The sequence below is a fragment of the Pangasianodon hypophthalmus genome, chromosome 29 (genome assembly GCF_027358585.1).
Source record: "Pangasianodon hypophthalmus isolate fPanHyp1 chromosome 29, fPanHyp1.pri, whole genome shotgun sequence".
Lineage (NCBI taxonomy): Eukaryota > Metazoa > Chordata > Actinopteri > Siluriformes > Pangasiidae > Pangasianodon > Pangasianodon hypophthalmus.
In genome coordinates, this window is record NC_069738.1 from 6,155,172 (window position 1) to 6,178,946 (window position 23,775).

Here is a 23,775-nt window from a genome sequence, read left to right on the forward strand (position 1 = left end):
TCCCTAACTCTTTGGGCTAGAAAACCAGTTACAGGATTTCACTTCGCTTACATGGCAGTCTTTTTTTTTTTAAACTGCATCCTAGGAAAAAAAATTTATCCTTATTTCTTCCTTGAACGATTGATCTAACAGAATGTATTTCATGCCAATTCCTGTATTTGACTCGAGTGAAGTAATTTTGACCCGGTCCCTAACTCCTGGGTCCTTTTAAAGTTCCCGCTGCGGCGTGTGTATGTGTGAGTGTGTGTGCATGTGCATGTGTGGTGATCGGCTGAGTGTGTATGTGTATGTATGTGTGTGTGTGTGTGTGTGAGTGTGAGAGAGTCTGAGGAAAGAAAGGAGCTCGGCTCAGATTAGCTGCGGCACTGGAGAGAGAGTTCACTCATCGCCCCTCGCGCTCCGGACAAAAAATAATTCAAACCATAAGATTTTTTTAAATAATTTGTTTGCACTTCACGCTTGTGTAATCCAAGGGCGTGTGTGGTTCTGGTTTTTTTTTTTTTTTTTTTTTTTTTGGCACATAGAGAAAGATGTGACTTTGAGCTCAGGCGTTGTGTGTTTGAGAAGCGGGCCGTGCACGCGCCACATCTCTTTCACTAATGGAAGTTATTGTTGTTGCGAGTTGTTTCTAACTATGAGGTGCACGAGAAGCGGCTTTCTCTCCTGGGCTTCCTTCATCACGGACCACTGATTTTTATTTATTCATATTTTTTGTTGTCTTTGTGTGCATGCGAGTGTGTGCGCGCGCGTGTATGTGTGTATGTGTGTGTGTGTGTAGAGGATTTTAACCAAGAAATATCAAATCGCACGAGGAAGTAAGAGCTGAAAAGGGGAGAGAGCAGCGCGAGGCAGAGAGCTCCACCACCGGGGGATTTAAATCGCCTGTTTGTTTTTGTTTTTGTTTTTTTGTTGTTGTTGTTGCTGCGAAGGAGGAAAAAAACAGGAGGCACGCGGAGGGAAAAAAAGGAGAAATTCATGTAGCTGTTCTATCTTCAGCGACATTTCTTATTTTTTTTTTTTTTGTATTGGATCGCAGGATGAGCAAGGACAGACCGAAGAGGAACATCATCCACAAGAGAAGAGATGTAAGTGCGGCGCGTGCGGCTCACCTTTAAGTTCGTGCGCTTTGTAGCTTATTGTGCTTTCGATGAACAAACTTGTTTGTGTGCACGTCGCTACAGTGTAAAGCGTCTGATTAAATGCATGACGGAAAAGGTTTGCTTTGGTGCTGAGGGGGAAAAAAAGCTTCGACTTTGGAGCTTGGATCCAATCCAACCCAAGCTTCTTTTTTTTTTTTTTATTTAAATGCCCACTCGCGCGCACAGTGAATTTTTAAAGAATTTGTGGTTTTGTGGCACTTTGTGTTGCAGATCGGAACCCTACTGTTGAGACCCGATTGTTCTCAGCTCGGCTTTGTTCGCTCGAGAGAGAGAGAGAGAGAGAGAGAGAGCACGAGCAGCCATACCGGGGCTGTGTGTGTGTGTGTGTGTGTGTTTATTCCGAGTTGTGTTTCACTAAACCTTGCACACGCGGAACAAATCGTGCAGCTTCATGCACAAAAGCAGTGTATGCAATGAGCATTTTTAGCAGACCTGTCTCTGTGTGTGTGTGTGTGTGTGTGTGTGTGTGTGTGTGTGTCCGTTTCACCGGGCTTGTGTCGGCAAATCCGTAATGCGTGGCACCAGGCAGGGGCTCGCGCTTTATATGCGTTATATCTAAGCGAGCGCGTGCTTAATTGTAGCTTTAAATGTGGATCATACATATTGTGTGTATGTGTGTGTGTGTGTAAAGTTCCTCGTGAGAATGCTGCAGATCCGAGGTCCCGGTACAGCTCTTTCTCATGCTCGCGCGAGCTCGTAGGGAAAAAAAGGTGCCTCGAGGGTTCTTTGCAAGGATTAAGGTTCTACCTCTGTGCAGAACCTGTGAATATTCCCTCAGTGGAACAAAGCAAAGAAGGATTGAACTTTTTTTTTAAAGAATGATGCAGAAATGTTTGTTTGTTTGTTTTTGTGTAAGAAATCTTTCCACGCAGGCCCCTGGAGGCCCCTTCATGCTTTCCACTGGTGGCAGTTTTGGGGAAGAACCTTGTAAAGATCTTCCATGGAACGTACAGGAACCTCGTGATTTGGTGTGAGATGAAGTATCAGTTTCAGGAGTCAGAGGCATGGCAGAGATTGCAGATGTCATGTTGATCCTGTTTACATCTCATCTCCTCTCATAAGTCTAACATCTGGATCCTTTTTTCTTTTTTTCCTCTCGTGAAAGATTGATGAGCAGCTCGGGGTATTCCCGTGACTTGCTGGGAAACCGGAATCACGGGAATCCTATCCCACAAAGACGGATCGTATTCGACTTCATGTTTAAATGTTGCTCCATATCCTGATGGCTGATTAAGACATCACGTAGTTGTTCCTTTAACGTTAACCTTTTCATAGAACAGTGTTGTTTCGTCACCGCACTCGCTGCACGTCTCATTCTCACCAACTAGCAACAGGTTCATTAGCCAGAAGTGGATCACGCACCCTGGTTCCACACCCTGGTTCCACACCCTGCTACACTGAAGTCAGAGGAGAATTAGAGTTGCGCTCGTTGCACTTCGAAATTCATAATGTATTTTGAAGCTGCTTTGTTGCATTTCATGATCCAGTCCCCGTAGACACACACACACACACTGTGAACACACCTGAGCCAGGTAATTGAGGCTCCCGGATGGCTCAGGTGTGTCAGAAACATGAACTCGAGGCAAATCTGGCTTGAATCCCCGAGGCCTGGATGGAGAACATCTGTTTCGAAGCAACAAGATGGTGACCCTGCAGCTTGATTGGGGGGGAGGGGGTGGTTAGGGGGTGGAGGCGATGGCCGGGAGAGAGAAGTCGAGGGTGTGAAACGTCCCACCGTCACATTTTCACACCAAGAAAATGGCCACAACTTAGAGTATTATCTCACTGTTGTATTTTTTATTTGGTACTTGTACTTGTCATTTGGTAGCGCTAATCATAAATAAGCCATCATGTTTAGGATTCATTCCTGATTGTCATAGAAATGTTGTTTGCTTTAAACAAAGACTGAGACAGGGAAAGCTGAAAAAAAAATCTAAATGGTTGTAATTAACTAGCAAAGTCCAACCAGGTCACTTTAAAATATTCTAGCATTTTCTCTAACCAGCTAAATTCCCACATGTACAGCTACTAATCTCAGGCCGTGAATTTCTCATCATCACGTGACCCGATGGTAACACACAGTTTCTCAGCTCCTTCACTAAACTACTCAAAGTAGATAACGAATGATGATTTTTTTTTTTTTTTTTTTTAATATTGGACCAAATTTCATCATGTTTGATTAGCTGTGTTATTAGACATGCACTTTTATTACTCACACCATGATAAGATCGTGTTGTGTAAAAACGGCTAAAATGGTCACATGTTCCACAGTTTAGGAAGGAAAATAGTGCTATTGGAACCTTTATCATGTGTTTTAATGAAAAATCTATAAAACAGGCTTTTGTTTTACGTTGTAGGTTATAACCCCGCCTCCATTCGCGTCATCACTCGTCAAATTAAAACGAAAATAATAAAGTGTAAATCTTTCAAAACGAAAACATATGAACAAATTTGGAGTCAAATAACTTGTTTTTTTTTTTAGCTAGTAGATAGTTTGTGCTAAAGATAGGCAATTATATTAGCCAAACAGTTAATTTTAGTCACATATGGCGAGGTGACGTAATGCGGCCTTGTCCTAAAACCCAAAGACGCGCCCTGCGTAGGCAGCCTTGTCATGTAAGGGTTAGTTTGAGGTGTTGATGTTGTGTGGTGATGATACTGTCAGTGTATAGAACATGGCTGAGGCAGACGGAGGTGTGTGAGATCTGCTGAGGCTGCAGGAGGAGGAAGAGGAGGAGGAGGAGGAGGAGGTGTCCCACGGGCCCCGCGCTCGCCACACAACTCCTCGCCCTCCTAATTTAACCTCCCCTTAATTAGCGTACAACAATTATACATGCTCGGCTTCACCGTATCCCGTGGAACATGGGTGCGAGGGTGTTGTCCCTCCTCCACTGCTGATGCGGCGTGTGTTATTAAAATTCATGTGTGGGGAAAAGCAGCAGAGAGAAGAGACTGATAATAGATGATAATAAAAGCAAACGCAATTAGGCGGCCTGGATTGATGGACACGAGCACTAAAAGGAGAAGAGCAGGGAAGTGCTGTGCTTCTGCTTCCTTCAGCTCTCGGCCTGCCTTAATGGCCGTCTCACTCACACACACACACACACACAGTCCTGAGAGAGACAGAGAGACACAGGAGCGAGAGACACACGAAGGAGAGACAGAAAGAGGAGTTAGCTCTCAGTTAATGAGTTTGTGTTCTTTCTCTCAAAATGAACATGGCACACGGCGCAGGCCATTTTCTCTCTTTCTCTATCTCTCTCTTTCTGTACGTCTGTCTCACTCTTTCACTTTTTCTCTCTGTTTCTGTCTCTGTTTGTCTGTTTTTTGTATGTCTGTTATTTCTCATTCCCTCTGTATGTTTGTCCCTCTATCTCTCTCTTTTTGTCTGACTGTCTCACGCTCATTTTATTTTTTCAGTCTCTTTCTTTCTATCAGTCTCTATTTGTCTGCCTGTTTGTCTCTCACTCTTTCTGTTTCTGTCTGCCTGCCTCTCTCTTTTGCTCTGTCTTGCTTTCTGTGTCTGTCTTTCTCTGTTCGTCTGCACTCGGCATATGTATCTATTTCTTTCTCTCTGTCTGTTTCTCACTTCCTCTCTTTGTCTGTCTGTCTCTCTCTCATTCTCTTTCTCCAGCTCTATCATTCTCTATCTTTCTGAATGTATGGATCTGTCTCTTTTTCTATCTTTTTCTGTCTATCTCTTTCTCAGTGTATCTCTCTCTCTCTCTCTCAGGCTGGGGTTGGTCCATCAGTCGTGTTGGGGTGTGTGTGTGTGTGTGTGTGTGTGTGTTGTAGTGGGATGAGCACAGCTGCTCTGAGTCCCTTTGCAAATGTAAAGGAGCTGTCAACGTGCGTTTCATCACACACACACGGACGGACGGACAGACGGGGGTTGAAAAATCCACAGAACACAAAAAGTAGAAACAAAACTGGAGTGTGAGGCCGAGGCTCTCGTGGCCCCTTGGCCGTGACCCCTTCTTCCCTCCTCCCTCCTCACCTTCTGCTTTACAATAGAGAGGGAGGCACTCAGGCTGTTTGTGAGTGGAAAGCTGCAGGCGTGTGTGTGTGTGTGTGTGTGTGTGTGTGTGTGTGTGTGTGTGTGTGCGCGCGCGCATGTGTGCACGTTTGCCTTTAGAGCTATGCGCTTCATTTAGCCCTCCATTTTAACACGAAAGTGTGAAATGACAGAATTCACACAATACTAAAACAGTAAAGAAGTGAACAGGACTTTAGAGTAATCTAACGCAGACTGTAGGCTTGTGTGATATGACAGTATGATATTGATATTGTGATTAAATACGTCATAACTTGTGGTACTTTCCTCAGCGTACTGCACGTATGGTCTGTTCCTTCCTAGCACTCAGAGACTGTGGTACTCCTCACAGTTCAAGTGCTTGAGCAAACTGTTTGTAGCACTTTAGTTTATCCTCATCTAGTTATTTTCACACATATTATTACATATACACACACACATACATATATATATATATATATATATATATGTGTGTGTGTATATATATGTGTGTGTGTATATGTGTATATGCTGCATATATATACATACATACATACAGTCAGGTCCATAAATATTGGGACAGTGACACAGTTTTGGTAATTTTGCCATTGTACACCACCACAGTGGATTTGAAATGAAGCAGTCAAGATGTGACTTAAGCGTAGACTTTCAGCTTTAATTCAAGGGGTTTAACAAAAATATTGCATTAACCGTTTAGGAATTACAGCCATTTTTTACAGAGTTCCTCCATTTTCACAGGCTCAAAAGTAATGGGACAAACTAATATAATCATAAATATTAGTATTATTTTTATTACTTGGAGGTAAATCCTTTGCAGTCAATGACTACCTGAAGTCTGGACCCCATGGACATCACCAAATGCTGAGTTTCCTCTCTTGAGATGATTTGCCAGGTCTTTACTGCAGCCATCTTCAGTTGCTGCTTGTTTGTGGGTCATTCTGACTTCAGATTTGTCTTCAGTAAGTGAAAAGCAGCTCAGTTGGGTTGAGGTCAGGTGACTGACTCGGCCATTTAAGAACATTTAATTTCCAAGCTCTTGGGCTGCTTTCACAGTATGTTTTGGGTTGTTATCCATCTGTACTGTGAAGTGCTGTCCTATCAGTTTTGCAGCATTTGACTGAATCTGAGCAGAAAGTATAGCTCTGTACACTTCAGAATTCATCCTGCTACTTCTATCAACAGTCACATTATCAATAAACCCCAGTGACCCAGTTCCATTGGCAGCCAAACATGCCCATGCCATAACACTGCCTCCACATGTTTGACGGATGATGTGGTATGCTTTGGATCATGAGCCCTTCCTTTCCTTCTCCATACTTTTCTCTTCCCATCATTCTGGTACAAGTTAATCTTGCATCAGAACTGGTCAGGCTTTTTTTTTTAGAGTTTTTTTAGCAAAGTCTAATCTGGCCTTTGTGTTCTTGAGTGTTACCAGCGGTTTGCATCTTGAGGTAAACCGTCTGTATTTACATTTATGAAGGTGGCTCTTGATTGTAGACTTTGACAATGATAGGCCTACCTCCTCCAGAGTGTTCCTGACTTGGCTAGATGTTGTGAAGGGGTTGTTCTTCAATAAGAAAAGAATTCTGCAATCATCCACTTTAGTTGTTTTCTGTGGTCTCCCAGGCCTTTTGGTGTTGCTGAGCTCGCCAGTGCATTCCTTCTTTTTAAGAATGAAACAAATTGTTGATTTGGCCCTCCTAAAGTTTCTGCTATCTCTCTGATATGTCTGTTTTGGTTTTTCAGCCTGATGATGGCCTCCTTCACATCAACACCTCTTTGGACGGCATATTGAGAGTTCCCATGAACAGCTACCAAATGCAAATTCAACACTTGGAATCACCTCCAGACCTTTTATCTCCTTAATTTATCATGATATAAGGAGGAAACAGGCCACAGCTGGCCATGAAACTGCTTATCAGTCAATTGTCCCATTACTTTTGAGCCTGTGAAAATGGAGGAACTCTGTAAAAAATGGCTGTAAATCCTAAACGGCTAATGCAGTATTTTTCTTGAAGCCATTGAATTAAAGCCGAAAGTCTACACTTTAGTCACATCTTGATTGCTTCATTTCAAATCCATTGTGGTGGTGTACAGAGGCAAAATTACCAAAACTGTGTCACTGTCCCAATATTTATGGACCTGACTGTATATACATACAGTATATATATAAAACTCGCGCGCACACAAAATCACACACACATATGTGTGTATATACATATATATATATATATATATATGTGTGTGTATATATATATAGCGCACACACACACACACACACACATACACATATATATATAAATATACTTGCTGGCATCGTGAGTAGTGTAGAAACTCGGTGAGATGTAGCATTCTGTTAACATCCAAATAATGAACTGGAACTGCTTAGCGCAAGACGCTGCTGCAGTTTGAATTTTGCTAAACAGCCAGTAGACACCGTGAACGCAATTTATGAACAAAAATGTTTCATTGATTATTTAAAAATGGTAGCATAACAGAGATACACGTGCCAGCCACTGCGGCCTAAGTTTATGTACGGCGTGTCCTAAAAGTCTCCATACGTAGGGGACTACGTACGCCAGTACCACGCCGGTACAACGCCGGTTGTGCCTTCGTCAGTGGATGTTCGTGGACGTCCACTTCTCAGTTGGTCCGGCAACACTTCCAGTCTTTTAGAATTTGTTATTAAGTTTGGAAACAGTGTCGTGTGTGTGTGATGTGCTTGCCATGTTCCTGTTAAAGTCCAGCGCAACCTTGCGACAGCTTCCCTATCCAGTCATGAGAATGATTTCAATATGTTCTTCTTTTGTCAAAGGCATTCTTAAAGGCTACCTGAAAATTTTTTAGACACTCTGTATAGTGTATAGTGTGATTTGAGACACAGCCCTGTTCTCTCATGCTATTTTCTCCATATCCTCTTTTAGACTGTGGGAGTTTGTGTTTTGTTGCCTCATGGTTACGCAGCACAAGCTTCTCATGTGCACGAACCACCATGCTGGAGATTCCCTCAGTCAGTGTGCAACACACACACACACACACACACATACACGCTGGTGTAACATGAGGGCTTTCTGCTCTGTTAACATAAAACCTGCAGCACCACATTGATATCCTCCTTCTCCTCCCTTATTTTCTCTTTCTTTTCTATCTCTCTCTCTCTGTCTTCCTGTCTCTTTGGTTAGCATTTCAGTAATTTTTTTTTTTTTTTTAAATCATGTTTGCCTTCATTATCACAATAATAGCATGTTAACATCACTATGTAACCAAACTATTTATCAGAGGTACTGATCGCAAAAGTGTGTTTTGTCCTTGAATGAAGGCAAGATTCATTAAAGAAAGGCACATTGGACTTTTTATTCATTTATTGTTACTTATTGGAACTTCCACGAAACAAGTATTCACTTACGTTATAGCGGCTATAAATAGTCATTCCTTCACCTACCTCGCTTTTTTCCCTCTCTCTTTTGAAATTAATAAGACCCAAAAGAAAATGCAACTGAGAAACCTCATGAAGACTTTCCTGGAACGGAAAACATAAAGTTACACCTTTACTTCTAACTCTTAGAAAGCACTAACACTGGAGACTCCTGTATTTGCATTGGAGATATGTTTACTCTCTGCACTTGTCACCTCAGAGGGACGTCCTTCCCTGAACTGAACCTGCAACACTGATTAGTTGTTTCTGATGTCCTCTTAGAAGTGTCTACTTCATCTCATTTTTAAATCCATTCTGTAGACATGGGCCAGGGTGCATCAGGATGACACATTTTATTTTCCCTCTTTCATATTAAATGCATTCATATTATGTATCACTGTTTACAAAAAAAAGCTTTTAAAAGCCAAAATGGAGGAGATTGAGACCGTTTTGTGCGGTGGTGATGTCACTGATTTGCCACAACGTCTCCTTTTAGAAAAATAAAGAAGTGCAGAAATCAGGCATATGGAGCGTATTTGAGTTTAATGAGGATGTTGATTACACTGTAATCATCCTGGAGTTTGTGTATGTGTGTGTTTGTGTGTTTGTGTGTGTGTGTGTGTGTCTACTGAGAGTACTCGACTGAGCTCGGGACAGGCCATGTGGCTCTTATTGTTTGAGTAGTGGAACAGAGGACATGGAAGGAGAGCCATTTTGTGTATGAAGAAGTTGTTAGGGGTGTGAGCAATACGGCAACTCTGTGTATGTGTGTGTGTGTGTGTTTACATATTTTTAATCTGTCTAAGAATGGCTTGGGTGTAGGGCAGAGGAAGAGGTTAGAATCAGGACCATTCAGTCTGGTAGGCCAAGCATGTAAACACAAAGGTGTGTGTGTGTGTGTGTGTGTGTGTGTGTGTGTGTTTCAGCTGAGAATTCAGCCTTGGAGACGTCGACATGGCCCTTTCAGTGCTGGATTATTTACATTTTGTGTACAGTGATGATAATCTGTTTGGCTACTCTTTGGCCACACTGTCTCTGTGTGTGTGTGTGTGTGTGCGGCTGATTCTCTGCATTCGTTTCTGACTTGTTTTGCTTCCCTGTGCCAAAGGAAACGTTGGACGCGTTCCCTGTTCCTCACTCAGCGTTTGTACGCATGTGAACTCTTCCCTAGTGATCATTTGTTCCGTGTTTTTTTTTTTTTTTTTCGCTTTTCTTCCATTTGGATGCATAAATCTAAACCTGAAAGTTTTTCAAGAAGGGCATTACGTTAAATCCTTTATAGCCACATGCCAATAATTGTTTATACAATATAACACACATTTAACATAGTTGAAAACTTGTGCAACATACAGGATTGCATCTATTTAACAGTGAAATATTAAGAAGGGTAACAAGTTGCATTCTTTTTCAGTATTGTTAACTTCCAGAGAAAGTGAGGGCACTAGTGTTTATAGCTGATATAATGTGTGATAACTGGAACTTACTTTATGGACACAATGTTAAACATTAACTATAAATGGATAAAGTGTCATTCTTTAATAAGAAAAATAGTTAGCCTTGTCAAATTGCTGTGGTATAAGATGAATAAAAAACACAGGTTGAGACGTGCTGTTGTAGGAAAATGATCAATTTTGGTGTTGTAGCAGTAACTTTTTGCGTCACACTGCATCACACCAACCGGTCGTTGATTATCTTCCACAGGAAGTGTGGCATCATTTTCATATCAATGAAATGTGATATCAACATTCAGAGTACTGTGATATCATTTCACAAAGATTATTATTATTATTTTTTTTTTTTTAAAGTGTATAATCCTAACAGATTGTGACAGTCATGCTGATCTAAACACACACACACACACACACACACTTTTATTACCAGGCAATCTTAAAGCAGCTGTGAAGCAACCCAGACATTTCATATTAGTAAAAAGTAAAGTACACATCATTTAAACCACTTAAAGACCATGTTACCATAGTGACCAAAAATCCTTAAAAAAAGGGGCGGGGGGTCTAGCCACTATGTTGCTATAGAAACCATTATGGTGCCAGGACACCGTCTTTACGTTCTTCATTCTCTTGCTTGTTCTTTGGTGAGTGTGCTGTGGGGGTCTGGAGATTGCTGTGTTCAGCTCTGAGAGCCTGTAACGAGGTTCTGGAGGAGACACAGTGTGGGATTTTTGCAAATGGGAGTTTTAGAGCTTTAGGTGGTGTGTGTTAAGCTGTTGTTAGTGTGTAGTGTGTGGATGCTGTTGGTTCACCACAGTCCTGAAAGTTCTGCAGTAGTGACCAGAGAGTTAGGTTCTGTTAACCATTTATGCAATAAGCAAATAGTTGGAACCGTAACTGAACCCCTGCTTAAAATAATTAACTCCTCACTGAGCAATGGGTACGTTCCAAAATCACTTAAATTAGCTGTTATTAAACCACTAGTGAAGAAACCAGACCTTGACCCTAACAACTTAACTAACTATAGGCCGATTTCAAACCTTCCCTTTCTATCTAAAATACTAGAGAAAGTAGTAGCGCAGCAGCTAATTTCATATCTACAAAGTAATAATATCTATGAACTTTATCAGTCAGGTTTCAGGCCCCACCACAGCACAGAGACAGCATTAGTCAAAGTAGTCAATGACTTGCTATTAGCCTCTGATCGGGGTTGCATTAGTCTATTAATTTTACTCGACCTTAGCGCAGCGTTCGACACTATCGACCATAATATCCTTCTTCACAGACTGGAAAAGGTCGTAGGAATTAAGGGCTCAGCCCTCGACTGGTTTAGATCTTATTTAACCGATCGCTATCAGTTTGTAGATTTAAACGGTGACCACTCAGCACGTTATCGAGTAGAATATGGCGTTCCGCAGGGTTCAGTCTTAGGCCCACTGCTTTTCACGTTATACATGCTCCCTTTAGGTAACATAATCCATAAACATAATATTAGCTTCCATTGTTATGCTGATGACACACAGTTATACGTCTCAGCTAGGCCAGATGAGAATAGCCAGTTAAAGAAAGTTGAGGCATGTGCGATAGACATAAGAGACTGGATGCTAAGCAACTTTCTCCTGCTAAACCCAGAAAAAACAGAGGTTCTGGTACTGGGACCACAAGCCGCTAGAAGTAAGTTTAGAGATCACACTGTTACTTTAGATGGTCTCTCTGTTTCAAGTAGTCTAACAGTAAAAGATCTCGGTGTGATTATAGACTCTAATCTCTCATTTGAGGCGCATGTAGATAATGTAAGCAGGTTAGCATTTTTCCACCTCAGAAATATTGCTAAGATTAGAAATATACTTTCGCTAAGTGATGCTGAAAAACTAGTCCATGCATTTATCACGTCCAGATTAGATTACTGTAATGCTTTACTATCTGGATGCTCATCTAGATGCATAAATAAGCTTCAGATAGTTCAGAACGCAGCAGCGAGGGTCCTGACTAGGACTAGGAAGTATGAGCATATCACGCCAGTCTTATCTACATTACACTGGCTCCCAGTAAGATTCCGCATCGATTTTAAAATATTACTCCTAACCTATAAAGCATTAAACGGTCTCGCTCCGCAGTATTTAAGCGATATGTTAGTACCTTACGTTCCGCCGCGCCTACTTCGCTCTAAGGATGCAGGCTGTCTATCAGTACCACGCGTTGCCAAAACCACGGCAGGGGGCAGAGCTTTCTCTTACCAAGCCCCAAAATTATGGAATAGTCTCCCAGTTAATGTACGTGAAGCAGACACGGTCTCAGTGTTTAAGTCGAGGTTGAAGACTTATTTATTTAACCTAGCATTTAGCGACTAGTGTTTTTATCAAAGGAGTAGATCTGGGGGACTCGTGGATGTTGAGTTTTATCTCCACACGGTGACTGTGAGTGTACCTAACCACTTTCCTTCTCCTTCTGCCGAGCTACACTCCTGAGCTGCCGGTGATCCAGACCTCCCCCCCTTCACTCTGGACCTGTCCACCGGCAATGCTTCATACTGCCACGAAAACGCTTCAGCTGTTTTCCATGGACTACACCAACACACATTGTGCTCACACACACGCACACTACAGTGTAAACCCATATGAGGATGGGTTCTCTGTTGAGCCTGGTTCCTCTCAAGGTTTCTTCCTATCACCATCTCAGGGAGTTTTTCCTTGCCACCGTCGCCCTGCTTGCTCATCAGAGACGGCACACACACACACTTCACTTTACTTTTGTTTGTGTAAAGCTGCTTTGAGACAATGACCTTTGTAAAAAGCGCTATACAAATAAAAATGAATTGAATTGAATTGAATTGAATATGCCACATATTGATATGGACGCTTTGGGTTGACATACAACAGACAAAACTGTCACTATGTGTGTGATCAATTGCACTGTTGCGTTAAAGTAATTAGGTAATTAGGTTCAGGTTAGTAATTAGGTTCAGCATCATTGGTACGCAGAGGTGGGAAGTAAAAAGTCTAATTACTTTGTAAGCGTGTTTATGTATCTGTATTTTACGTACATTTCTCTATCATCGTTTTTTTGTGAATGTGAATTTTTAGCATCAGACAGCTACAAGGAGTTGATCGAAATTGCTAACAAATCTAAACTTTAACAGATGTGACTACATCAACTTTCTGCTCCTACATCCATTTTTTTTATACATCACAGCAGTTGTATTGCGGCAGCTAGCTATTAGCATTCAACTAGTTTGCTAAGAGTTATCATCATGCTGGCTAACATCTGAAAGGTAATAGCCTTAGCTAATGTTTTTCAAAGTTCCTTTATTGAAAGTGGCACTAATTTACCATCTGTAACTAAAATGAGTGCGACATCTTTTTTGTGCATCTTTCTTGTGTTTTTATACTTTAATTAAATTTAGGAGTTTATACCTTTCTACTTTTAAATTGAGTGAACAAGCTGTACTTCAAGCTCTTTTGTCAGAGGATTTATTTAGTTTGCTTAGAGCAAATGCACTTTTTGTAGCAGCTTAGCCATGCACTTAGTGACTGGCCCTGAAGTTAGCTTGCTAACAGTGTGTTATACAGTGAGTACTGTATTGTACTGTACTGTGTGTTTGTTTGCTGCTTTCTTGGTGCTTTTTTTGTTTTTTCCAGTAACAGTGTGTACACACTGCCTGCGTACACACACGCAAACACACTGCGTGGACGTTATAGAATTTAGTCACGGTGTTATTGGAAGGTGGTGATTTTAAAAAAAAAAAATAAAAAAAAAAAAATCATATATGTTTCTGAATGTTCATATTAGTCATAGAGTGTGTGTGTGTGTGTGAGAGAGAGAGAGAGAGAGAGAGAGAGAGAGAGAGAGAAGGGGCTTCCTGCTAGTACCTTCCTGTGGCAAGTCTCAGTGATGGACACACACACCATTAAAGCCTCAGCGCAAATTCAGACTGGTGGTCCTGTTTGAACAAAGCGAACCGTTTATCTGCTGCTTTTGTGGAGACGTTAAGAAGTGTGAAGATCGTATTGTTAAGTTCTCACCTCCTCCAAGGTGTGTGTGTGTGTGTGTGTGTAAGAGTATGAGATTCTTTCCTTATCTTTGTGAGATCATCATATACACCTTACTCTCAGTTCTCTCGCTGCATATATTTCGCACCGTTCGTGTGTGCGTGCACTCCTCCTTTGTGAGAGTGTGATACTTGTCCAAGTCATGAGGTGAAAATAATTTCTTAATAGCGAGGAGATTTTGCACCTTACTGCCAGACACCAGTTTAGTTTTGCATAAGTCTCAAGCGCGCGTGTGTGTGCGTGTGTGCATGCATGGCCTAATCCAGACAGACTGCAGATTTAGATGGAGGTTGACAGGAGGCTGTGTTTGGATATCCGGCGTTGTGTGTACATGATTGAGGATTTATTCAGCCTATTCACCGGGGTTGTCTAACTGAATGTCTAACTGGCTGTCTGTTTATAAGTTTTAGATATTCTACCAAAAAAAAAACCCACAAAAAAAGTCCACTTATCTGAGTAAATACCTGCTGAGACAAGTTTTTTTTTTTTTTTTAAGACACCAACTAATCTGCCACTAAGGTGAATCTGCTTTTTGTAGTTTTTCTTCCTCCATGCTGGAGTGTGGAAGAAAGATGTCATTTGTTTCCACATTTGTGTGTTGTTTTTTTTTCCGTTTTTCTTTTTTTCCCATTATTTGTAACAGGCATTAGCTATGCACATGGTTTAGCGACATGGGTGCATGCATGCTTGCGAGAGAGGATATGACAGTCAGTAAGAGAGGAAAACCGAGGCAGAGAGCATGCAAGAGTTCTTAGGCTGATTGAGGGGTGTGTGTGCTCAGGGGGCCTCTCTGTGGTCAGCCTGGCCTGTGTGCTCCTGTCAACTGTCACTTTTCTGCTGCGGTTGCATCCCTTACTAACTGCTAATCTTATCGCGCTGTCCATTTGCCTTACATGCAGCAAAGACACACAAACACACACAACTTCTGTTAACCCTTTCTAACCTTCTCACTAACATGGCACTAATTAGAATGTCATTTACTCTATTCAGTGTGTCACTGATGTGCACTTTAAAACATAACCCCAAAATAAAGCCAGTCAGTTCCTTATGTCATCGCCGATATTCTATAAGAGATCCTGTCTAACCCTGAGTGCCGAGCCGAGATCATCTTACAGCCCTAACCTCCTTTTGGCTCGCCGTTATCCTGCTTGATTGTTCTCATCCTGCAGCTAATGCACCGTAATATGATGTAGCGCAATCACGCAGTCTGTGTGCCGGGCTGTGCATTCTCATCTCTCCAGCTTTATGGCTTATGAATCCTCAGAGTCTGTGTATCCATAATAGCTCGTCTCGATATTACGTAACACATACATGATTGAAAATGTAATGGCATGTTAAAGTGCAGATTGGAAATATGTGAGTCAAGATGGTTCAGACAATGAGACTTAAGAAATTAATCAGTTATTTCGATTTCATGTCATGATTTCTCAGACAGCTGAAATATTGATTTGTCATTTCAACTCCTGTATGTAATCTTTTGTACATGCCACGTAGCCACTGGCGATAAATTTCCTATTTCCTGGAAAAGTAGGAGTCAGTTGACTGCCATTCCGGGCTCGTCAGAAGGTTCTTTTTATTTATTTATTTATTTTTATTTTTTAAAATAAAACCTCTCTCAGACCTTGACTTGCCACTTGCAACAAAACTGTACCGTGATTTTGTCTATTACAAACGTTTTATTTTTACTGGTGATCCTTATTATTCAAGGACACATTATTGTAAATGGTTACAGATTATATAATTATAGATTCTAATATGAACCTATAATATATGCATCATTGGTAACAATATATACATTATTTGTGTTATTATTCACTTAATGACCAGCACCACTATTACACTGCTTTACTGATTTCAGTGAAATCACACTTAATTTTTTTTTTGTAATGTTAGTAATTTACCAACATATCTTAGAAAGATGTTCATATTCCTAATGGCTTAGTATTGTTTCTACTGTATTTATCCCTGTACACTGTATGTATGAAAATCTAGAGAGCTCTGTGCTTGCTAGCTTATCATGCCTTCAGATGAGACGTGTTAATTTGTTTTTTGGGTATAGAAAGGCAAACACATTACATGTGCTTAAAGCCATGAACAGTTTACTGAAAAGACAGCTGAACAATATGAAGCCTGAGCATGAACTAGCTAATGAGTGAGGCTAACAGTTTAGCTAGCTCGGACGTAGCTGTTAAGTCTTGTTTAGACAATACAGTGGCAGTGGAGATGAGCCAAAGCCATCAGAAATAGCAACATTTCCCTTCGATGCGGTGTTTTGTACAGACATACAAAGGCAGTGGGGACGTAGCTAGCTAGGACATAGCCATTCAGTCTTATACAGACAATATAAAGGAAAAAATACAGCGGAAACTAGCCAAAGGCATGAGGAATGTCAATATTTCTTCAGATTTGTTGATAACTTACTGATTAAAGACTCCAAAAAAAGCTAATGTGTCAGGCTAACTATTTAACTAGTTAAGACATAGTGGTTAAGTCTTATACAGACATATAAAGGCATAAATACAGTGGAGACAAGCCAAAGTTGTCAAGAATATTAATGTTTCTCTCAGATGTGTTTGTAAATTATTTACAAAATCTTCCATACTACTAAAATTAACTGCAATTACAATGAGCATTTATCGCTAGCTGAACCTCCATGGGGTTTGCCATATTGAGAAATGTGTCTGCCAGCACAAGTGACATATAATATAATATAAATATAATGAAGTAAAAGCAGTTGCTGGTAGTGAGGGAAGGTTTTCAGATGTAACTGTAGGCACATGGTTTGTTCAGTAATGCATTTTAACACCAGACTTAATTTTTTTTTCCCTTTTCTTGCTCTTTTATCCTCCTCCACACATGTCCCTTTTCCTCAGTGTCATTATCGTGATCTAAAAGACTTCAGTAGCTCTGTAATATTAGTTATTTTAGCTGTGTTGACTTTTTTTTTTTTTTTTTTCCAGTGTGCCCCCCCCATCACTTGGCACCTTTTGAAGGAGACTTTTGAATTTTACCTAATGTGCTGTTTTTATTGGAGCTGGTTCGCAGCCATTCATGTCTTACTTCTGTTGCCTTTCAAGGCCTCGTGTAACGAGTACCACTCAAGGTCTTCAGCTTCAGCTTAGCATTCCTCACGCTTTCAGTGGCACAGGAAGTTATTTTAATTTAGAGTCAAGTCATTTTCCTGAAACCAATTTGAGCCTCATTTTTTGAAATCCTTATGCAAATATGGCAATGAAACAAGGCCGTTAATGTCAACCTGAGCTTGTTTTACTGACTCTCCTCTCTCCTGCATATGACTGATGGGTTAGTGCAGCCTGGAGCCTTTTAGAGCTTTTCAGGGCTTTTAAGGCTTTTCGCAGTTTGACTTTCAGAGACTGCCTGCTGCATAGTTGTGGCCTCGTCACATTTGACAGTGTGACTCGGTGCTAACTGCCTGCAGATTTGAAGGCTCGCTAATTCGTAGGCCATGAAGAGGAGCGTAAAGGGTTATTCCATCCATCTTGTCTCTTCTCCTTGTGTCTTTTTAGGGGCTTCTGTGTGTGTTGGTGTGTTAACCTGACAAAGGCTGTGTGGGTGTATATATGTGTGAGCAGATGTGAGGGGTTTAACAGTCAGTTCAGTCATGCATGGCCGTGTAGACACATCCTGTAACACGAGAGCCCCAACACTTCAGTCAGGATAATTGATTATTGCTGAGTACTCCATTTAAGATGAAGCCACCTCCACCTGTCTGGTCATGTGGAAACTACCGTACTTACCAACATGCACTGTACACATGAATGAAATGTAACGCAACCTGGAGAGTACCTACGTCTAGTCCAGGGGTATTCGAGTAAAATTTCTGAAGGTCATAAATTAAGGTTTTAAGCAACTAACATGACTGAATGGGCATGATCTTTACCTATTACTGCTTAACCATTAGTGATAAAGTCATGGCTAGAAGTAAGACATATCAATTTGAAATGTTAAGTTTCGTAGTGGTGTTTTGTGTTACCAGAACCAGAGGAGAGGAGATGTGAACTTGAGGTGAAGAATAGTCACAGAATAATCGCTGTTCAGTTGTATTTCAACATTAGGTTATTTGTTGAAGAGGGTAAATTGAAAAAAAAAAAAATCTGTTAAAGTGTATGAAAACCTTTCTTTCTCGTACGGCTAAATAATTTGCATAAATGCGTGTGATTGGCTGTAATAGTTGATCTGCTACAGAAGCCGCAGTTCATGTTTAAAAAAACTGGAGTCAGGTTTTTAAAGTACGGCATGTTGTTACATTATTTATCAAGTGCTTGACTCGATCCACTGAAATAATTTAGTCGGTCCGCATCTGGACCACCTGTTAATGACCTCTGGTCTAAATTGATATTGCAATAATTGCCTAACCTCATGTCCTACTTGAGTAAAAGCGGTTCTGTCTGCCATGTTGTTTAAAGTCTCATTTGGTCTATAAGACCATGGCCTGTTTTTGCTGAGGATGCGTACAAAGACAGCATTGTCCAGAAAAGGCGCCTCAGCATTCTGCTGTCTTCCAAATGGCAAACATGAATAGTGACTATGTTTTGAAGTGTCTGAGATCAATATTATGCAATTATCTTGACCCTCACATGAACAAATGATCTCTAAATGCATCCTTGCATGCTGACTGAAATTCTGATTTGATGAACTGTTAAGATCACTGTTTCAGAGCAGATGTGAAAATCTTCACAGCATTGACATCTCATTCAGGCTTTCACTTCTTGAATGAGATCTGTATGGTCATCACAAACGTTCCCCTGCACATGATGGATAACATGTACTCCTTGTCTTGTAGCTCACAGAAACAGGAAGCGGTGGTGTATTACACACGGGGGTGTCAATAAGGGAGAACAAAGCAATGGTGTGAATAGATGTGAACCTCTTTTGATTTATATGCATATGCACATTCTCTGGCCCCCATACACTATGTGTATGATGGCGTGCCACAGAATGTAAAATGGCTGTCTGTTAACACCTCTCCCTGCAGAAGAGGGGCCTCTCTTTGTTGCCTCAAAAGTGAGGGAAGGAGGGAGGAGTGAGAGCCTGAAGCAGTATGAAAAATACAGGTTCACGTTCATCACTGAGCAGTGACATTTTTGGTTGCCACAAGTCTTTTCAAAACTTGTAGAACGTAGTGAGTGGAAACTAGGTCAAAACAGAAGTCTCGTTCAAGTCTATATATAAAAAAAGAGAATGGGGGAGGGTGGGGGTATGCTTGCGCTGTCTGGGCCTCTTGGTGTGTTTCCTTCCTGCAAGAGGTAGCGTGACCTCGAACCACCACTGCCCTGCCAGGCATGAGGCCCAGGCCTGTGTCTGCTTAACCACAAGCCTCTAGCTCAGATAGTACTCTGTCTGCAATTTGGCACTTTGTGAGTACAGGAAGAAGAGTGAGATAGAAAGAGTCAGTGTGTATCCAGGAGGGAAGAGTGTGAAGCCTAACACCAGTGGAGGGATGAATACGACAGAGTGCGGCAAAGTGACTGAAAAGCATGCTGCTCCTGTTGGGTGGTGGCGAGAGGGAGAGTGGGTGGTGCCATGGGGCAGGCTGGGCCATTCTCTCCCCACCTGCCCCTTGTCTGAGGCCTCTGATTGGCTGCCAGAGCAGTGGAAAAAACGAACCACTGTGTTTTTGTTGGGTGAGCGGCTTGTACATGCCTGGTGCTCTTGTCTGCTTTTTCCTGCCTAGTCATAAAAGCTAAAAGCCTTTCGTTCAAAATGGTACCGTAGTAGAATACCCTCTTGAAATCAGGCCTAAAAGAAATGATATAATTTCTGAAAATCTTGTGATCATTTTGGCTTGTCTGCTGCTCCATCACATTAGGCTTTAATATAAATATTCTAACAAATCCCTAAATATTTTATGGCTCTGATCACCCAGATCCAGACAAATCTTGTGTTTTTGGATGAGTCTGTGCATTCACAGGGTCCAGCAAATATTTTTGGTTTAAATGAATCCAAGTCAGTCTTTATCCTTGAGCAATGAGGATTCATGTGGTTTTAATATACTGCAATTAGAATATGGAATTTTGTCCATAATGTGTATCCTAGATCCAAATTAATTTGATTGGAACAAATGATTTGACATCCAAACTGCTCTGGGTTTCACTGACTAGAAGGGAAATTCATGGGCTGTTATTTTTTTATCTTTCTTTCCATATCTAGTTTTATTTGCAAGCTGGCTTCATTGCAACAATTCTTCTATTCTGTTTTATGTTTTTTTCATCACACTGGTAAACGTTTTTTAGCTAATTTGTTTAGTTCACACCATCTGAAGAAGTCCTTAAGCGGACATAAATGTTAATTTGCTTTAAAAAAAAAAAACATTTTGATGGTAGGGGTTTCTCCAAAATGTGAGCGATGTATGCAGAAATTCATTAAGTCATCCTTGAGCAAGTCATCCTTGCTCAAAAGACTAACTGTTGTTATCAGGAATTTCAACGATTTGAAAATGAATCTTTTGGTCACCCTTGCAGAACCACATCTGCCACAACCCATAATGCAAAAATGCAACATGCTCATGCTCAACATGATTGCCATTAGTTCACAAGTTTACTCATTGCTAAAATTGCTAAACAGATTTGTTATGGTTTGCAACCCTACTGAATCATTTCTCATTTTATTAGTCAGTACTTTCATAGACATTCCAGTTTGGCCCAGTGTCTTCATCTTGTAGCCCACTGTGAACACACAGCTCTTAAATGCAACGTATGCGGTGTGAACTGTGTTGTGAACTCACTCGAGAAATGAACCTGAAGAGCTGCTCTGAGAATTCTCAGCACTGGTGCCCCTGTTTTTTCCCCTCCCTCTGTTTTTCTTTTCTGTTTACTGTCACTGCTTCCTCTAAGTGTGAGTGGTGAGTCACTTTCTCGTTCTGGCCACAAGCTTTCATCTGCTTTCTCTGGTTAAGACTGGCGTTCTAGACACTCCGGTAAAGCCTTTTAAAAATCTGCTAACTGCTTTCATTAGCCAGTGGAAGCTCAAGAGGAAAAACATCTGTCACTGTTGTGTTTTCAGTCCATCATGACTAGCAAGCTGTTGTTGCAGTGCTGCCTGTCACAAACCTGACCCATTTAAAAAAAAATAAATCTTGGAAGCCATTTATTTTATTTTGTAGAAACCTGTCTTTTCCAGGTGAGAATTAACTGGAAAATGGGCCTTAAACAATTTACCCAACTAATAGAAAGCCAAAAAGTGGGGAGGATTTGAGAAGTCATGCTATTTGTGTAGTCATCATTTTTAATTTCCGATCAGGTTCAGGCCTTGATGGTGAATTGGGAGGTTACATAGAGGCAGTCACCATATTTCATTGCATCTGGGGGAAATGGGGTTTCCCTCTGTACAGCCAACGATCATCTATGACTTTTGACAGGAATGTCAAATGTCACAGACTAACCCATGTGAGAGCAGTTTCATTTTGACTAAGTGGGGACTCATTGTAAATACCAGCAGGTCAAGTGATGGGTGAAGAATTAAAGGAAACCAGAGCTCTGTTTATGATCAGCATTCTTGGTGTAGCACAAGGCCTTTTTCCTCTTTGGATTAGATTGTAAGTGTGCTATTAGGTGCCATTATGCATGCAAGACTTTGAGAGGAGTACTTTAGTGGAAATCAGGAGTGTCTTACTTTCTCTCCTTGTTCTGTAGCACTTATGTCACTTAGAAATATGTTGGGTTCAGTGCTTAATGGTGTCTGTTGGCAGTAATGGGAAGAGACAAAGGTAAGAAAGTGTGGGTGGTGGTTGACTGTTTGCACAATTTAACTAAGGTTCTCATGAAACCTTTTCTTGCCTTTCTGATGATGTGCAGTGAGGCTTTGAGTGACTTGACTTGAGCATACAGTTGTACTTGTTTGGGTGGAAGTGAGTGGGAGTCAGCTTGTCGATGTAACTGAATTGCAGAATCTAATCAGCATGGCTTCCTGCTTAGTGTCAGACTTCATAGAGACCGCCAACAGTGGAATATCCTCCCGGCTCTCCAATCTACGCAAAACAGTTTCCAGCCAAACTGGAAGTGCTTTACATGATTCAGAAGGAGCTCTTGAAATAGATATGGTTATTTTGGGGCTTGCTTGATCTTTTGCCTCAGTACTGGAATATACTGCAGTTGGATTAAGCATGTTTCTGGGTCTTGCTGATGGCCCTTGTTTGTTTTTATAACTAATTTTGTTAAAAAAAAGATTTTTTTTTTTGTGGTGTTCTGCCAAAAGGCCAAGCCAACAGTGATGTTATCGGCCTCCATCCTGTCCAGGGACTGTGCAGGATGTTGATCGTCTTCCCCACTGCCTGAGTCTCTTTTTCCCACAATCCCCCAGTTCTGCCTTCAGCTCCCTCCCACTTAGTGGGTCCAGAGGTTCAGTCAGCGGTGACTCTGCCACCCCTCCCACAGGCCTTTTTTCAGTCTCCTTGTCCCTGCATAATGGGAGGGATTGAGCTTGGCTCTCAGGTCACGTGTGTGTAACTGGCTCGGACAATGGCAACACTGTAGCTCTGCTTCCCAGCAGAGGCGCCTATAGTTCCTCCTGCCGGATCGGAGCAGAGATTTGGGGTGGGAAGGCTGGCTGATCCATATCCCGTTTCTCCCCTGGCTCAATGGCACTCTGTGTGTGGCGAGAAAGCCTGGCCGTCTGGATCTGTCACTCGAGTTTCGGCTCACAAAGGTGACGATGGTCCCATCTTTATCCCTCTGCTGGTCTAGGTCTCTAGCTTTCCTTCAGGTTTGGAATGTGTTGCAGTGCTGCATTGTGAATTCTTGACAGGGATTGGGGGATGTACATGGTTGTTTTTTTTGTCCTTTTTCAAATCCCTAATCTTCACCACACTTCGGCTGGCTTGTATGAGAAGTCTTCGGCAATGAGGGGGAAAAAAGCCATCTGGGGAGAAACAGAGAACATTTTTGGATGCAGTCAATCTGAGAAGGGAGCCAGTCCGGAGTATAAATACTCCCTTTGAGAGCTGTATTTGGAGGCTCACCATGTGACTAGTTGCACATCTTGACGTCCTAAATCCCAGGCAGAAATCAATGGATGCCCTCTAAAGAACGGATGTTTGGGCCAGGCTTCCGCTGGGCGCAGACAGCGGTGGTTAACCTGTCTCTAATCCCTCTGATCCCCCTGCCAGGCAGGAAGGACATTGCCCCCTCCATCTTTCGCTGTCCCCCTACTTTCCTCTGGGCTTGTTTTAGCTGCCTACTAATTCCATCTAGGAAGGCCTGGGATGGGTTGAGGGGGCAAGATGTTAGTTTCTAGGGTGTAGTGCAGGCTCAATAAAGGTAATTAATGGACCAAATAGGCAATGGTTGTATTGTAAAGAGCTGTAGAATATATGACCACATATGACCATATATATGTAACATAAACAATGATATGTTGCTTGAGTCATATAAGTCAGCCTCTGCAAATAGTGGCGTACAGCCTGAGAACATGCGAGGGCATTGTACACAGGTGGTCTGAATAGTTGTCTGCAATCATAATTCCATGTAATGTGAACGTGTCCACTAGGGGGTGAAACATGAAAACCTGAATTATAGGTTCAGCTGTTTATTGACTTTAAGGATTGACACTTTCCCGCCCAACCAAATCAGTGTTTGTCTGAAGGGTGGTTGATGTCCAGTACTGTAGATATGTGTAGCAAGCCGTTAGTATTTTGGAGGTGTGTACTTCAGCC

At 41.6% G+C, this 23,775-nt stretch overlaps 1 protein-coding gene across 1 annotated transcript in view; it reads left to right on the forward strand.

Moving 5' to 3' along the window:
* The first annotated feature begins 212 nt into the window (after positions 1-212).
* jarid2b (jumonji, AT rich interactive domain 2b) overlaps positions 213-23,775 on the forward strand; it is a 110,553-nt gene continuing 86,990 nt past the window's right edge. Inside the window, exon 1 of the mRNA XM_034301794.2 lies at positions 213-1,085. Within this exon, the coding sequence (XP_034157685.1) occupies positions 1,038-1,085 (48 nt within the window). The 5' untranslated portion in view covers positions 213-1,037. The remainder of the gene's footprint in view (positions 1,086-23,775) is intronic.